The following is a 19,020-nucleotide window of genomic DNA, read 5'->3' as shown; positions in this document are numbered from 1 at the left end:
TGTTGTTTTGTTTCCCCATCCACAGGGCAGGCTGGAAATTTTACTGTAAGCTGTTCCTGGCAGGGACCTCTTCTTTTATAGGTCACGATAAAGTTCCTAACACATTCCTGCATGATGGTAAAAAAAACCCAAAACCTGAAATTACGGATCATGAGAGGCAGGAAAAACTCCTTTAATATCTCAATAAAAGGACATAAAACTCAACAATATTGTGCATCTATATTGGGTGGGGATTGGAAAAGAATGGAGACATGTTGATGGTCACCACATCAGACCATTGCATGGTCTTTAATACTGAATATGGGAAGCCACAAGTGAATTTAACAATTCAGTCATACAGCTAATAAGAGAGTGTACCTTTATTTTAACATGTGCACTGCACTCGTGCAGTAGATACAATGCCAGCAGTCTTCCTTCAGCACAGTCAAATGACTACCAATCAAGTTTTTAAATATTTAATCACATTTCTTGGTGGAAGCAGCATTTAGTGCAAAGAATAAAAACCATTTTTTCAGTCTCTGTTTCCATGTGTAGTGAGGCACTCGTCCAACTATGTCCCAACTGGCTTTAAATGTAAGATGTTGTTCAACTATAGCAAGTTTCATCTGAAATTCACATGAAGCTGATTTTGTTTAAGTTTACACTACAGCAATAACAAATAAATAATGAGTGACAGTGTTTTAAACAAGGCAGTAATGTAAAGAGAAAAACAGCTGTGTTCAGTGTTTGCCAGTTTGTTTTCTACTACATCTATCTCTTTAAGAAAGTCTACATAAAAACATTCCGAATCAAAAGAGTTACACTCCCCATCCTCTTTTCACAATGTCAATATACGAGGAAAAATTGTCATATGTATTGATCAGCTTTCAAAACAATGCTTCCTCCCACCTCCCCATCACCCATCAATTTAAGACTCCTCTCCCTCATTGAACATTCCAGGGACTGATTTCACAGCATCTTTCCACTTTCAAACAGCTCTAATTCCATGTATCTCTGCAAAACAAAGCAAGTCTTGGTGCTAGAAACCTATCAAGTGTATTAGATCATGTTCTAATCCACAAGCCTGTGGAGGATGGGGGGTGTACGTGTCTAGAACCACTCCAAACACCAGGACATGGGCTATCTTAAACCTCACTCCTGCATGCATCCATGCACGCACACTTAACCTTACTTACATGAGTCATCACAACCAAGTCAATGGTACTACTCATACATGTGAAGTTAAGCACGTGTTTTTGCAGCATCAGGGCCATATATAATCCCACTGACTTCAACCTTCAGCCACAGATGCACAATTACAACTGTTCAGGGTCTAGCAGTATGGTCACTACAATGTTCTGTGCTCTGGATGTGACACTGCCACGAATGCCAAGGACCAGGAGAGGGCTCTTTCCACTTTCCTACAAGGAGACTATTCTGTAAGAGATGGTGGGACTGCACAGGCTGTAAATCAAGGAGTGATTTGGCCTCAGGCGTATGAAATCAGTAATGCTGCTTGCAATCGGTTAAAGCAGCAACTTAAAACAGGGAATACAAAGAACCTCACTTAGCTTCCCAAGTTAAAGTGGTCCCTCTAATAGCATAATCATACATACAAAAATATACACCAAGTGAAGAGCAACGGGGATTTTTTTTTTGGCAAGGGTTCTAATTAATATCATTTTGGATTTCTTCACAGGCTATTTACAGTTCGCTCGTAGTTTTGACACGATAAAACACATCAGTTGTACTGTTTCTTCAGAGTGTAATAATTGGAAATTAGTTTTTTGACAATCTGAATTCACTGTTAATGCGGGGGGGGTGGGGGGGGGAGGGAACCACTTCACCTCAAACTACAGTACATGGGAAACCTGGTGTTTAAAGATAGTCTCATATTGGTCCACAATCTCAGATCCTCAGGGAGGGACAGTGAATTTTTTTATTCTCTCTTTCAGACATACCAAAGGCTTAGACTTCTTACCTCCTCTGAGGTGGAATCTTTTTAATGTTCTGCTTACAAATAAAGTTGGCAATCGGTAAATAGCAAGCTTTTACAAAAATATAATTTCAGATGATGTGCAGAAATATTGAAGGGAAGAAATTTTTTCCTTAAAAAATCCCACAAAAAATAATGCACCCTTCCTTCCATTGGAATTTTGACTTACCAGTGAATACCATGTCTGGGCCTAATCCTGAATTAGTGTCACTGTGGACACCTGACTCCCTATGATCAAAGTTTAACCTAGTGAAGTGAATACATCTGTTTCAAAACACAAACTATGAATGAACAAGGACCTAAATCACTTTCTCTCGTCTTCCCTTTTACGCGACTTTCATTCTCTATGGACATAATGTTCTGCCATAAAGCTAATGGGTGTCTGACTACTAGAAGCCTCATTACACATTTCAACATCCCACATTCAGGTGGGAATGAAAATAGGTTTTAATTTTCAAAAGTTATGGTGCTGAAAATACCTCTATAACCTACTCTTAATCCATATTAAAATCAAACTAATAAATGTGACAGGAGCTAAGTAATTCTAAGTGGTGACAGGTGAGAGCTTTGTCTGCTGAAGAGACTGCAGCAGCATGATGAATGAAACTAAGGCGTAAACAAATGAAACCTCATATTAGCTCCTCCCCTTTATAAGTAAGGACATAGAGTATTCTTTTAAAAAGTTATGCCCTTCACGTTTTCTGTAATGGAAGCACAGTGGTATTCACTTAAGAGAAACCCGCAGTCCTTTAAAAGCACCATAATCTATAAGTGAGTTAATATCTGGAGAAAAAAAAATACAGGGACCACCCTCAGGAATGAAATGTTAAAGATGTTTTTTTTTTAATCAGTTTGTGAAGATCTACAAAAAAATAAAAAGGATCACATTCTAAAGGTTCAGTGCATTCAGCAGCTATAGTTTTGCTGCTAATTCATCTTTAAGTTGACTTTCAAAAATAACACCCTACCTCATCAAAATATACATTTTCCATTTGCTTTTAAATTAAAATAATAATAAAAAACATTTAAAGAATTCACAATCAATAGCATGACTAAGTTTCAGGATCATCTACAGCATATAATTTAAAGGTTCAAGATGCCAATATGCAGCACGCGGCAAGCCTATATGCTCCATGCAGCACACAATTAGAATATCTTGATCTTCACACTTCAGTTCTCGTCTTCCAAATGGTGTAAAACACCCACCTGAAGAAAAAAAAAGTCAAGGAACAAAGCAAACTGTGTAGTATATTGTCAAAGAAACACTTTTAGAACTAAAGTTAAATAAATCTCCAAATAACCCCTGTTTATTATAACTCAGAAAGATAGGGTGGGTAATATCCCCAACATTCCTTCTGGATCCCAGGAAGTAGCACCCCTTTGACATGTAGGGGTAGATGCCATTTTTGTGAAGTACCTCTTTGCCTCACACTCATTTTTTTTATTTAGTATCATGTATTTTTCCTGTAGTTATATGGAAAGATTTGTTCCACAACTGCCATGACTTCTACTTATAGTTTCTGTCATTTCTGTCCCTTTCTTACTTTGCCTGCCATCACACTTTCTTGGGTATTCCTCGTAATGTTTCCCTCTTCTTGTTGTACATTGGGCTGGAAGCAGTTAGCACAACATTTTGTTCTGCTGGCAGCAGATTCTGGCCCCTTCTTCATGAGTGCAGAGGGATCCAGATACAGCAAAACCAACACACTTCCACTGTGCAGAAGATGTGAAGAGGCAGTGGCAAGGAGAAGTGATCTGCTTGAACTCCCTGTTTTCTGTTATTCATGGGGCATGATGAAAATTAGATCCACTTCTGTGTAAATCTACTTGCCCCCTGTGGTATGGGAAGGAGGGAGGTAAGGCGAAGACTAGGGCAAAGTTTAGGATGAGAGTAGTATGCATTGCTCTGCAGCACTAACAGATGACAGTGATCTAAACAGAGTACGGATGGAATTTCCTTCCCATTCTTATGTCAATTTTTCTGGAATACTTATTAGTTTTAATATCTAGTTTTCCTTTTTTTTTTTTTTTTTTTTTTTAGAATAAAATGTATGCTGTTCACATTAATGCATACCAGAAGTCTAAGTTAAACAAACAAAAGTTATGTCCTGCAGACATGCCGGAGGCTAGTCTGAAGGCAGCATGACTCCTGCTGCCCTTATTAGCATTTCTGTATATATGGTGGGTTATCTTGTCATGTCGACAGTTAGACAGAATGAATGAAAACTTGCCCTTTATAAGAGCTGTTCACTGGGAAGCCTGATTATGCCTATTTAGTAGCCAGAATTAATAGAATTATCTTTAGTGGCATTTCATGTCAATTACCTCACCGGAAACATTTAAATATACTTTCCAGAGGAATGAGTATTCTTCTTGCCATAGTTCATGTAGAAGCATTTTGCAATACTACTGCACAAACAACACTTAAAGTCTTTCATACAAAATACACCCAAACCATTTACAGAGTTAAATTAAGCAAAGCATGGCCTATATAATAGACAGTGAAAAATATGGTTTACTAAATACATTAAAGCTGTTAGTCATAAGGGTAAAGCCAAAAGAGATGGCATTTACGTCTTTTCTATTTGTCTTAAAGATGCTTTAAGATGCCATCTGAATATTGATGGATAGTTGGCAAGGTCAAGAGAAACAGGAAGATCGTTCCAGAGGGCAGGGCTTCAGAACAGAAGGCTCTGGAAACAACTGTACCAAGACAGTACACAGGAACAGAAAGGAAGCTGTACAGGGAGAAAACACACAGAGACAGAGGCAGAGTGTGGCAAAACCACACAACACTTTAAAAACCAAGCAGAGCAGACCTAAGTACGCAGGAAAAAGTGGGCAACACCAAGCAAGAGTCTGGAGAGAGAAACTCTAGGAGATCACAGAGGAGGAGCTGCAATAATCAAGGCAAGCGCAATCCTTTCAGGGCAGGCCACCCATGAAGATGCCTCTATGGAGGTGAAGACTTGGGCAGCCTTTTCATGCCTCAAACCTCTTCCCTTGATGGGGGGAGAGGAAAAAAAATACAAGCTCAGAGGAAAGATTTCCTGACTCTCATTCCTCTGTTTTTCCACAGGAGGTGGCTATTTAGACCAAGGAGGGAAAATAATCATCAAGGTGAAGGGACAGAGACAAAGACAAGTTGAAGGGATGAGGGGAGGGAGGGAGGAGCAGCTTGTCCTGGGCCCTGAAAATCCTGGCCAAATCCCTGACTCCTTGATTTTTCATTCCCCAGGTTTATGAGTTTATCCTATGGAGGTATACTCCACCACTGACTACTTTATAGGAGAGTTAAGGAACAAGTGGCCCAATTTTGAAAGGTGCCGGGCCCCTCTCACAGGGACATCAAATGGGAGCTGTGGTTTCATGGCACTTTTAAGCCATCCTCTCCCCCGTCCCCTACTACAGTAGTTCACTTCCTGTTTAGTAATTACAAAACATGTTTAGATTAGGGCATTTAAAACTGTTGTCTTGTTCGTTTAAAGAAAAAAACTATTCAGTTCACTCCAACCCAACAAACTGGGGTTGTTTGATTTATTAATCATGCAGGCTCAACCTTTTATATTTGTCAAGGATACAATTCCATGTATGAGGGTACACATACAGTTTCCTTTGAGAACTCCACAGGGCAATAAAGCCTACCAAGCTGTTCTTCATAGAGGGTCAAGGCTTCAGTCAGATTGATACAGTTTCCCTGAGAGGAGGACAAAAACAAACAAAATACATCAAGTCCAAGTTACAATGAAGTAAAGAAAAATTACAGGTGCATAGGCACAAACACATTATACATTAATTCTAGGCTGCTCTGCACTACTGAGATATGTTTGAGCTCTTCTTAATACACAGTGCTTCTAATGTCAAATGCAAGATGAAGTCTGAATAACTTGTTTTTCCATCTCACTTACCCATTCATGTAAAGACACCTACCCAATCACAATTTGTAATGAATTTGTAAGTACTAGAGGATTGTCTGACTCCCTTCTCATTAGCAGGAGCATTCACTGCATCAGTGCTTCCAATTACAGCAGACATTAATGGTATTTATATGAACAGCATCTACTCCATAATCATTTACTTTATGATTGTTTCCATACATTAGTAAACAGCATTATAAGTCAGGTTTTTCTTAATTAAAATCTTAATCAGACTATGTTGTATGAGTTAATCTACATTTAACAATTTAATCTACTCATCCATAAAACAATATGTTGAAACAACAGAGATTCAGCAGTGGGATTTCTCCCTTACCTTTAGTTCCTTTGTGTCACATTACTGAAATGCAGGTGCTTCCCAAGAATACTTTTTTTGTATCTAAGCAACCAACAGCAGTTTTCTCCCCTCCAAAAATATTAGCAATTATTTGCTGAGCAAAAGAAAGTAAAATCTAAATGACCTGCTATTATTTCCCCTCGTAACACTATCACCAAGACACCACCACCTCCACAGGAGGACAAACTAAAAACCATATTCTTCCATTCCAAGTAACGAACTCCACAACAACCACCCACCCCAACAAGCCAGGCAGTTCTTGGGGTATACAACCTTTTATGAGACTAACTTGAAAAACTGAAAAGCCATGGTTTAAGAATCATACTCTTCAACAGGCAATTGAGAAAGTGAGATATGAGGTCGCCATGTAAAGAGGGTGGTAAGTAGAAGTCATGCAGACACTTCTCTGTACCTGGTTTGAAAAAAAATTAGGGATAAGTCAATCCCTTCTGAACATCTCAGGAAAAGAAGGTAAGTCCATAGTGTAGGCTATTATTTTAGGTGGTTCTGCAAGTCTAAGAAAGAGGTCCATATCAAAAATGTATGTCATTTGTTCCATGGTAGCCATCCCACTTGTGGATTTTGGTACCAACTGTAGAATTGAAGGCAAGACAACCAATTTTGAAGAGGAGGTGCTCTGCCATTTTAACAAAGTGCTCCAACAACAATTCCCCATTTAAGCACATGTACATACTTGCAGTTCATTTGTTTTCCCAACTGAACAAAAACATGCTCTCTCATCACTTTAACCAGGAAAAGATGTAATGTTGCTAGATAAACAACTTTATTCAGTGACATTTGCTGGAAATGTTATATTTTGTTCCTGAAAGATATACTGAGCATACTGACAGTCCAGCCCAGGCTTGTACTCACTGAAGGGACATCGGATTAAGATTCAGCAGAGGCATTTCCTCCTTCGAGAGACAGATACAAACACACCTTACATTTGGTGCAATCTGCTCATTCTAAAGTTCTAGGTTTTTTTCCTTTGGTATATTTTTAAAGGGTTCTTCAGAAGTATTTTTATGACTCCCAGAGATAAGTCATCTGACAGGGATAGTTTAGCAGCCCCCAAAGACTCCATCAGAAACAAGAAAATCTTCATTTCAATTTGGTTGTCCAGGAGATTTACCAAATAGCTTTCCAGATGGTTTCCAGGAGTCCCATTCAGCACATCCCTGTTAGAGAAAAGTCAACTGGGGAACTAATTCAGGATCTCTACTGTCACAAACAATCAACAGTTTCCTCCGCAACATGCATATATTCTATTTTAAAGAAACATCTAAGAAAATGGTTGTCATAAATATAAAGGGAAGGGTAAACACCTTTAAATGCTTCCTGGCCTGAGGAAAAATCCTTTCACCTGTAAAGGGTTAAGAAGCTAAGACAACTTCGCTGGCACCTGACCAAAATGACCAATGAGGAGACAAGATACTTTCAAAGCTGGGGGGGGCTGAGCGGGGGAGAAACAAAGGGTTCTCTCTGTCTGTGTGCTTTTTTTTGCTGGGACCAGAGCAGGAATGCAGGTCAGAACTCCTGTAAAGAGTTAATAAGAAATCTAGTTAGATATGCATTAGATTCTGTTTTGTTTAAATGGCTGAGAAAATAAGTTGTGCTGAATGGAATATATATTCCTGTTTTTGTGTCTTTTTGTAACTTAAGGTTTTGCCGAGAGGGATTCTCTAATGTTTTGAATCTGATTACCCTGTAAGGTATTTACTATCCTGATTTTACAGAGGTGATTCTTTTACTTTTTCTTCAATTAAAATTCTTCTTTTAAGAACCTGATTGCTTTTTCATTGTTCTTAAGATCCAAGGGTTTGGGTCTGTGTTCACCTATGCAAATTGGTGAGGATTTTTATCAAGCCTTCCCCAGGAAAGGGGGTGTAGGGATTTTGGGGGGAAAGACATTTCCAAGTGGGCTCTTTCCCTGTTATTTTTGTTAGATGCTTGGTGGTGGCAGCAATAAGGTCCAGGGACAAAAGGTAAAATAGTTTGTACCTTGGAGAAGTTTTAACCTAAGCTGGTACAAATAAGCTTAGGGGGGTTTTCATGCAGGTCCCCACATCTCTACCCTAGAGTTCAGAGTGGGGAAGGAACCGTGACATGGTGGCAGAACGGTGGGATTAACTTGAAATCATTTTGAGATCAATTTGAACCAGAAGCACAGATTTAAAAGGTGTTTACCCTTCCCTTTATATTTATGACCATGGTCTATAACAAAAAGTCTATTGGTTCTTTACAGTCTTATGCCCAAGTAGAATATTTCGTTATTCCACACTAGAAAACACTCCCTTTATTCCTCAAATCAATCTTACGTCTGGACTCTTATGTTAGCATTCAGCGAGTATCTGAGTGCACCTTATACTTCAAAAATACTCAATTGGAAGACACTAAACACTGCTTTAGATGTCATCTGTTGACACGCTAAGAATGCTAAAATCAAAACAGGTTAGCTTTGGCTGGTCTGCTGAGGTCTCTGAGCATTACAGCCCTTGGTTAACAAAATTCCCTTTTATTATGAGTTACATAGAGGATAAATGCAAGGTTTTTCTTTTTCTCAGTTTTCTCCTCAATAGATTAATACAAGAAATCTTTATTGGCACATTCTTGCTAAAGGTAGATTTGAGATCTCTAATCTTTGGGGTCAGCCTAGTAACATTTTACCCCTGCTGCAATAGACTAGACCTGTAAAAGAGATATCGGGGTGTGTGTGTGTGGTGTGTGTGTGTGAGAGAGAGAGAGAATCATAGGGGGCACCTCGAAAGGTGTTCCTTCTTCAAGGAACAAACATAGCTACATAGGACTTAGACTTGTATGAAACGCAAAAAATCCAGATGGTCCAAGTGAGAAAACAATGAACAATAAAACCTGAGCTGGCATTTATTTTTATATATATATGTATATACACACACACACACACACACAGAGGGCCTGTACTGGACATTTCCAAGAGATTTCCAAGAAGGGGATGAATCCTTTCTCCAGATTTGCAGACCTGCACCGGAATCACTACTGCATCCTCAGCCAAGCCACTCCTTTCCCCCTAATCACAATGGCAGGTGATCAACAGAGTTGCAGACTCAGCTCCCTTATTTGCTCCTTGTCTGGATTCTGCTGACTCTGCATTGAGGCACAGGGAACCCAGGACCACACAGGTAAGTAGATATGGTTATCAGCTATCTAGATGAGGACTGGAACAGCCAACCTTCCATCTAAAGAGATAAAAGCTACTTACCTCTGTCACTTAAACCAAAGGCAATGCTGCTTACCTTCATGTGGCAGGAAGAGAGCTTATATTTTGCAGACCTCCAGTCACTAGAAGCAGAAGCATGAACTAACAGATCTTCAACTCCACTTTCAGTAGCAACAATAGCTTTTTTACCATTTTTTAATTTCCAATGGATGTGTCACATTTATCATAGCAGACAAAAAACAGAAGAACTTATATGTAATGGTATAATCAAATCTTACTGACGTAATAACGTCTGAGCAAAAGTCCCTAAAAACATGTTCACGAGAAGAACTAAGCCTCAACATTGTCACTATTTATTGAGAGTAGCACTCATAATAATAGACCATTAATCTTAATAACATAGGAGAGTCATCATTAAACAAACTCTTGGCTGCATTCTAATCTTTCAAGAATTTTAAAGAATTGGATAATTCAACAACCAGCACCAGCTTCACAGTTTCTAGAATGACCTTTTCATTACATGCCCAAAAATCTACCCATCATAACCCTAGAAGATGTATTGCTTTTGACCTTTACATCTTAAATTTGCATGGAAAAGAGACAAAGGCAAAAAAGCCTAAAGTAACAAAACACTGCCTAAGCAAAAGCAATTTTTTTCACCTGTTTTGAGAAACTTTTGGAGTAGTCTGAATACAGAGATTTAAAAAAAAAAATTAAGCAAGGTATCTTCTTTTTTTCCTTCCAGACTACTTGCATGATTTGTACCTGACTGGAAAGACGTAAAATACTACCACTGCTATATATATATATATATATCTGGTTCTCATTCTAAAGACTTAAATTTCACCCTTTTTTCTAAAAGTCCTCTTATCTGAAGGTGAGGATCAAGCTCTTTTAATGACTTTGATGACAAAAACCAAGGTGGATAAAAATCAAATTTTTTTAAAAAAAATAAATAAAAATCGGGTTTTATTTAAATCGGATTTTTTTGATAAAATGCTTTTTGATGAAAAACCTATCTCAAGATAGTTTTAATTAAGATACATTATAGCTCAAAGATATCATCATGGAATAGGGATTATAAATTCTAACTGATAGTATGAGACAACATATTCATGTAATGTTTAAGAAAAGTTTTGTAAATGAGTTCCAATAGTTTGTGGATTAGGGACCCAATCTTATGGGGTTTCAGGGGCTTCTGCATAGATGATTTAGGCTAATCTTTCTATCTACCCAATGGGACTCAGTGCTCAGTCTAGAAGATACCATCAAAGATGCTTAGTTTTGCAGTTCTCAAACTGTGGATTTGTGTCTCCAGAGATAACATGCTTGTTAACAGCAAAAATGTAGATAGACAGACAGACAGACAGACAGCCTATTGTCCCTCTGCACATTTGTGTACACAAAGTCAATCCCTTACCTCTCTCTAAAAGTGCAAAGTTTCAAAAAGTTCAATGAATAGAGGATTGTTGGAGGCGGAATAGAGCTGGACAAGCAGAAGAAGTCTGGAGATAAATGGGAGAAGGGAGGGACAGGCAGTACAAACAAAAGTGAAACTGTTTGAGTGGCATATTCCAGCGGCATATTCCATTTCTGAGTATAGCCTTCGTTGATTTGAGATCTATCATACCATTCTCTCACTAGAAGGGAAAACCTCTAATGGCAGCAGGCCATAAAAGAGACCCAGTTTGGGAATATTTTAATGAAGTTCTTCTACGTGTGGATAAGACAGGAATGCGTGCAAACAGCACAACAAAGAAATGCAAGGCTTGGTGATGTTCTCCTCCTAATACAACATGGCAAGAAAATCCTCCAAATATTAATTTGTTGAATTGGAGATAGTTCACCTCCCTGTGACTTCATAAATATCTGCTTCAATTACCTTTGGTAAATGAAATAACCAAACAATCATTCATTTTCTGATATAGCTGTAAAACTAATCTGAAAAGTTTTCAAAAATACATCACTTTAAAAAATATATTTACTTCCAAAAATGAAACCTACATGTGTGAAATCCATGATTAAATCGAGTCTTCCTGACTAGTAATTTAAATCAATTTGAAACAGAGTTAATTAACGCAGCACTTTCAAATGATCTTTCACATACAATATTCATATGTTTTGCTAAAGTATTATAGAGTTTTGTTTTTTGAGAACAGACTTTACTTAAGACACCAATCAGAATTTTACTATTGTGTTTCTTCTTGGAAGACAATTTCTAATTTGTTAAAAAATAACTCTAATTTAATATAAGCTTATTTTTGGACACAGACATAAAAAAATCAGCCCAAACAACAGACACATGTAATTAGAAGAGACTGAACCAAGCAGATCTTATATTTAATCTAGTATAGTTGAGCAGTTTCTTTCAAGACTGTTTCTTCCATGTGGCAGGCCCAGATAATAACTAGAAAGTAAGCCCAACCTGTCTATTTTGACTTTGGGAATGAAAAGGTATGAAACAGTTTCTTTGCTTCCTACTATTGAGTATTTGAAACAAACCTGAAAGTGTTCAGAGGAGTTTGGAAGGGAGATAGGGAGAGATGTCATCCCACTTTTATTTTATTGTACCTTGATTTTTTGCATTTACTGTAAGTTCCATGGATGGAATAAAGAAAGCTTTCGGTCTTACAAAGTATTTTTTTAAACATCTTTTACCCTTAAGATGCTCACTTTCAGTTTGCTGGAATGCCAAAGAGAGTTGGGAAAACAGTGATCATTAAAACTGAAATGATATTTCATTTACAAATGCACTCTTGATTACACAGCCCAAGATTGCACATGCCACTCTGCAATGTTTCATACTTATTTCCGAATAGGTTTACGACTACTATAGGTATCAGGAAATGGAAAAGAAGAGATTTATAAAAAGGTAAGAGTTAGGTACTTTAACTTAGCACAACTGTATAAAGCAATACACTGAAGAGACTATTGTAGTACTCGTTTAGTAACCTATTATTATCCAGAGGACTGCAATGGTTATTTGGTTCAGCTGTCCTTTACCAACCATATAATTTTGTTTTGACATCAGATTGAATGAGAGTACCAAAACAGCTTGTGTGTGTAATTTAAGATTCACAAATAGAAAATAGTGCTTGGTAATTTATGGAACATACCACCATTATGGAGGAAGTTTAATGGTGAGACCAATAAGGCACACAATGACATATATATATATATATATATATATATAATAGACTAGTTTCCCAGACTGTCATCTTCGTATCCTAGCCCTTCTCCTGTCTTCATATATGACAGAGGAATCACTATAGCCAATGTGACAAACAAATTACAGGAAAGAACAAAACACTTCAGTATGTAATTTCTACATTTTGTCAAACCCACAAACTCCCACCCCTCAAATCAAGACTTGCCCTAAGAGTGGTCAGACACATTCCATTTTACAGTATTTTTAACACCCTCTTTGAATTGAGGTATATAGAAATGTACATTTTATATTGGTTTTGTTTCAAAGAAGTTGTCTACTTTTATTTAACAAGCCAAAAACAATACAAAAAACACTGCCTAGAAAATTTAGATATGGCCATTACAATAATCAAACAAATTATCTAAAAACATCCCCTCCTCACTAACAGTTGACAGGCAACTAGAATAGTTTAATCAATTGTAGCAAAAGGCTTCACTTAGATTACTTGCAGGTTGCAGTTATGATGCCAAGTTAGAGCAAATTTAGGAGAGTTCCTGCACCACCGAAATTATTCAGAAAGGGATCAAGACTAACACACAAATGACCATCTTCAGTCAGATAGGGGAAATAGTTAAAAAATTAGTGTAGGTTGAAGGAACACAATTCAAGGGTGTAGCAATACACTTTTTCTTCCATCTAGCCATTTTGTATTCAGTAACGGACGATATTAGACAAAGCCAGAGGCTTCATTCCATCTCACTTATACTGAGTTTAAACAGGTTGAGTAATGGAATTACTCCTCTTTTATATGGTAATATGTGAGATAAGAGTTAGGCCCTTAATTTTTCCCCTTTTTGTTCAGCAAAAGCGTTCAGCACACCATAGAGTTGGAGAAGTCTTTTCTATTTTGTACTTTAACCATCTTGAAGGAAGTTTTCCCAATTTATTTTGGTTTTGGCTTTTTCTTTATAGGTGCCATGATGAGATAGCTCTGCAGCTTTCTGAACAGGAGAGTACCTAACGTGATTTGTAACTCTCAAGCATATTAGACATGGGGAATTTTAAATAAGCTTACTTGCATTGTAAAAAGACTACATATTTCTATACAGTAAGATTTAAACATCCCTTGCATTCTTACATGGATTAGAATACTTACGCCTTTCACTGTCCATGCCTTTCTCCAAATGTAAACTATCTCAACTCTTAGAGACTGTAAGCTCTTTGGGATACAGGCTATCATGTATAATATGCACAGTGAAGAACTAGCCAGGCTGACCTCGAAGCACTATTGCAATATGAATAGTGAATCCAGAAAGTGTCAAAACTTTTCATGAAAAGGTTGTCCCTTTCTTATGCACCATACCCCACCCCACCTCCACGAAGTTACTCAAAAACTTTCAACCAGCTCCTGTTAAATCCCCACTACATACACAATATTAGTGTCAATACTTCCCCAAGTCATATTTTAAGATAAGCCTATCCCTTGCAACATTTTTTCTTTCGTCTGCCACATAAGCACATACCCTTCCACCACGCTTTGTGTGGTAGCAGCCAGCTTTCCTACTAAAAGGAAACAGGAAGGGTAACATCAATAGCTCTTTTCTTAATGGGACTAGGGCAAAGGAAAGAGTTGAATTTGGCCAATATTCCCTTTCCCTTTTATTTCAGCGTGACTAAGGGCCAGAAGATATCTATTCTACAGCAAGACAGAAAATCATTTTGGCTAAGTGTATGTGCGTGGTGGGAGATGGGGGCAGTTATCAAGAGATAAGTGAGCTGAATCGGTTCAAAGGAGGACTCTGCAGTGTTTTATGAAAATACAGTTCATTTTGAAAATTGGATACAATTAACTTAGGCTTGAATAGAGACTGGGAGCAGTTGAGTCATTATATAAAGTAAAGCTATTTCCCCTTGTTTATTCCCCCCCCCCCCCCCGTTCCTCAGATGTTCTTGTTAATTCCTGGATGTGTGCTGGAAATGGCCCACCTTGATTATCACTTTAAAAGGTTTTCTCTCCCCCCACCCCACTCTCCAGCTGGTAATAGCTCATCTTAAGTGATCGCTCTCCTTACAATGTGTATAATGAACACCCATTTTTTCATGGTCTGTGTGTATATAAATCTCCTCACTGTATTTTCCACTTTATGCATCTGATTAAGTGAGTTGTAGCTCACGAAAGCGTATGCTCAAATAAATTGGTTAGTCTCTAAGGTGCCACAAATACTCCTTTTCTTTTTGTGAATACAGACTAACATGGCTGCTACTCTGAAAGAAATACCTATAACTGGAGGTTCTTGAGATGCGTGGTCTCTATCCATATTCCATATGTGGGTGTGCATGGTGCACATGTGTACCCATGTGTGGAACACACACAAACATACATAGGAACCATGCCTCAAAAGTAGTAGTGTTGGTCAGAAGAATTTTGAAAGAACAAACTGACAAGAAATTACACACACACAGGAGCAGCTATGAGGCAATGGCCCAACGGGTCTGAAGAATCTACAAGAGCAGACTTCTAATATATTGGAGAGTGGCTGGGAAGGAGCAACATGACAGATGGCGGCGTGGGGGAAGAAATCTGATCCTCACGACAGTAGTTAGTGGAATGCACAAAAACCAAACCATAAACATTCTGAGAACATTTTTATCTGGATGGGAAAGATGACCCAGACAAGGAAGTGCAGTTCCCGTACAAAAATATTTTTGAAGTATTCATTTCATAAACAGGCTCAAGATGACAGCTATTGGCTGAGAAGGTTAGATCAGCAGGGCAAGTACCTGGCATCAAGAATAGTGGCTATCAGTTAAAATGGCTGGGTTATACAAAACAGCCAATGACTGATAATTAAACAGCCATCAAACAGCAGCTGTTAGAGACCCTTCCAGCAGGTTTGGACAGCATGCAAAAAGGTAGTTTTGAGGCAGTCAGGACAACTCTGAGTGGGATTTTCAAAAGCACGTAAGTGATTTAGGAGTGGGATGGTTTTCAACCTTTTTTCATTTGCAGACCCCTAAAAATTTTCAAATAGAGGTGCAGACCCCTCTGGAAATCTTACACATAGTCTGCAGACCCCCAGAGTTCCACAGATCACAGGTTGAAACCGACTGACTTAGGCAATTTTGAAAATCCCACCCTATTCCTTTAAGAAAAGAATATTTTACCCTGCATGGAACAGAAACATGGCCCAAACAGCATTGTAAGTAGTGAGATCTGGAAAGAATGACAATATGGGACTCAGTCAGGAGGTCCCAAGTTCTAAGATTGGTCAACAACTCAGGGCTCTATCCTTCAAGATTCTGAGAAGGGTACTCAGCACCGCATAGGACCAAGCCCTCACCATGTAACCTTTGGCAAATCAGTTAACTTCTCTGCTTCACAGAAGAGGGAATGATGAAAAACAGTAATTACACCATGGGCCAACCCTTTAAACCCTTAGCACCTCATGCATTCCTATTCAAATCAATGGGACTATGTTCAGTAGTATGTCTTCGGGCCCTTTTTGCTTCTTTATGATATATAAAGGACTGAAAGGGTCTCTCTCCAACTCACAACATGCTGGGGGAAGTTGTTGGCTTGCTTTTTTGCACTGGAGATTCAGATCCTGTGTATGCTGCAGAACTATGATGCCTGAGGAACTACTGAAAGAGTGAGGTTATAAGAGCCAAGAGTCCAAGCTGAACAACTGAGAGGAAACTGAATAGTTTTCATGTGCTGTACATGTGTGTCAAGCATATTCAGAGATAAAAAGTCACACTATCCTATCACAACTATTAGCCACGTTAAAAATCTAATCTTCTCTTTTCAAACTCAACTTTCCAACTTATATATATCTTCTTACTATATGTTCCATTCTATGCATCCGATGAAGTGGGCTGTAGCCCACGAAAGCTTGTGCTCTAATAAATTTGTTCGTCTCTCAGGAGCCACAAGTACTCCTGTTCTTTTTGCGGATACAGACTAACACAGCTGCTACTCTGAAACCTGTCTTCCATATCTACAATATAAAAACAAATCCTACAACTAGCCAAGTCTGTCCTAGCACTTTTGTTAATGCAAATAAATCCTCAAAATTCTCTCACACAAAACTTTTCCGTAGACTCTGGTGTGCTGAGAAGTTGCTAGCCAATATTAGTCTTTTTTCTCCACCTAGTGGTACAAGATCATACTGCACAATACTCATATTATCTAAGTCAGTGGTTCTCAACCAGGGGTACATGTAGGGTACTCTGGGGGTACTCAGAGGTCTTCCAGGGGTCACATCATCTCATCTAGATATTTGCCTCATTTTACAACAGGCTACATAAAAAACACTAGTGAAGTCAGTGCAAACTAACATTTCATACTGCTCTGTACACGATACACTGAAATGTAAGTACAATATTTACATTCCAATTAATTTATTTTATAATTGTATGGTAAAAATGAGAACGTAAGCAATTTTTCAGTGACAGTGTGCTGTGATACTTGTATTTTTATGTCTGATTTTGTAAGCAAGTAATTTTTAAGTGAGGTGAAACTTGGGGTTTGCAAGACAAAGACTCCTGAAAGGGGTCTGAAAAGGTTGAGAGCTACTGCTGTAATCAGTCTCCGAATGTCTAAGAAATGATCAAGCTGTGGAATGGAAAGCATATGAAGAAAAATTTGGAAAGAACAAGTATATTTTGAGAAGGTTGGGAGGGCAGTGTAACTCTGTAAATCACAGCTATAAAAAGAATGTAAAGATACAAGCTCATTTCTACCCTTTTTCATGATATATTCCTGGTACAATAGAGACTCCTGCCAAGCCTAGAAAAATACCAAACCTGCCTTGTTTAAAAGCATAATGAACAAATTTTACATCACAGAACCTGGCTAAATGTTCCCGCGAGCCCTCACTATTAGGCAATTTCGGTTGAGAATAACGTGCAAATTTTGCAGAAGAAAAAAAGACAAACAAATGAAGCCTCACTCCATTTTACTACCTTCATTGTGCTCACCCTCCAAAAGACATACATCTTGTCTGGATAATTCTTCTCTGTGTGAGCCTGATCCAAAGCCCACTGAAATCAACAGAAAGCCCCCCACTGATTTCAGTGGGCTTTGGATCAGGCCCCAGATGTAGCTCCGTTTGGAGTCTTTCAACTCTGGTTGGCAGTGAAGACTTGAGAGATAAGCAATAGACTGCCTCTGCACATATTTCACAGCTTTCCTGAAGAACACTGATGGACAAACCCCCGGCCAGTTACACCTACAGTTTCATTTATTTCGTGCCCTTTTGTTCATGAGGAGTATACAGATGTATTATCTGCTCAACACAGTCATGCAGAAACAAGGATTTTGGTGTGCCAGTGAAGCTTTCATGAATTTGGAACTTAAGTTATTTAATTAGAAATAGTACCATGTGACCAGTTTGAAGGATTGGTGACTTTTTTCCCCATTCATGCATGTTATACTCTCAAAAGATCAAAAAAATCCCTAAGAAATAAGGGAAAAAACAGCAAGTTCTGATTTCAGAACAAACCAAAGCACTGCATATGTACAGCACATAAATTCATAAGACTGAATTAGCCTAGGAACAGTAACTAGAATATTGGAGAAGGAAAAAAAAAGGATATTACACAGCTAGATGTGGAGGATAAAAATAATTAAGCAACAGCAAGGTACATTCAATTACTATTCTTTCAGACTTTCATCCTGGCTCTGCAGCCTACAACTATTACCACCCCCCTTCCCCCAACACTTCTGTATTTATTTACCTGCTAGTAACTGTTGGTATTTCTTGAACTTCCCTAGCTACTGTCAAGGAGCTATCTATTTGATACTCTTGGGCTCTACATCCTGTGCTTCTGCACTACATAAAACTGTATCTGCAAATGCAGTCTGCTGAGCCTAAAGTCGTGCAATACATGTAATTGTACTGTTAGTTTATAGTGATACAGTTGTGGTACAGTATAATCAGTGTGTATAAACTTTTTTCTTCTATATCCAGCACATGTAAGGTAGTTTTTACTTAACTCATAAAACCAAAATTTTAAATGCTGTTTTTGTGCCTTTTTAATTGAATGCAAATTTCCATCCAAATTCAGCTTAAATGCAAATCACAAGTAAAAAATGAATCTAGTTAATAAGTAATATAACATTCACCATTTTCTAACAAAAAATATAAGAGTTCAGAATCTTACTAAACACATGTTAAGCTATATAATTGCTTGAATTAACGTGTACAGCTATAGCGTACCCACTTGGTTTGCATAAAGTTCCTAATTTAGTGTAAAGACTATATTTGGTTGCAAATCAACATGTTTTAATGATTACTATCCTATGAGAATCAATCTTTCTTTAAAAAAAGAAAAGGAGTACTTGTGGCACCTTTTCTTTTTGCAAATACAGACTAACACGGCTGTTACTCTGAAACCAATCTTTCTTTAGGATAACTAAAAAGGTAC

At 38.0% G+C, this 19,020-nt stretch overlaps 1 protein-coding gene across 2 annotated transcripts in view; it reads right to left on the bottom strand.

Moving 5' to 3' along the window:
- Positions 1–341: 341 nt before the first annotated feature.
- SMS (spermine synthase) overlaps positions 342–19,020 on the bottom strand; it is a 77,805-nt gene continuing 59,126 nt past the window's right edge. For both annotated transcript variants that reach the window (XM_048862942.2, XM_048862952.2), the window contains exons 10-11: positions 5,557–5,672; positions 342–3,181 (exon numbers count right to left, since the gene is read on the bottom strand). In XM_048862942.2, the coding sequence (XP_048718899.1) occupies positions 3,139–3,181; positions 5,557–5,672 (159 nt within the window). In that variant the 3' untranslated portion in view covers positions 342–3,138. The remainder of the gene's footprint in view (positions 3,182–5,556; positions 5,673–19,020) is intronic.

This window comes from Caretta caretta, chromosome 1, assembly GCF_965140235.1.
Source record: "Caretta caretta isolate rCarCar2 chromosome 1, rCarCar1.hap1, whole genome shotgun sequence".
Taxonomy (NCBI): Eukaryota; Metazoa; Chordata; order Testudines; family Cheloniidae; genus Caretta; species Caretta caretta.
The sequence above is the reverse complement of the archived record's forward strand: the minus strand, read 5'-3'. Positions and strand labels throughout refer to the sequence as shown.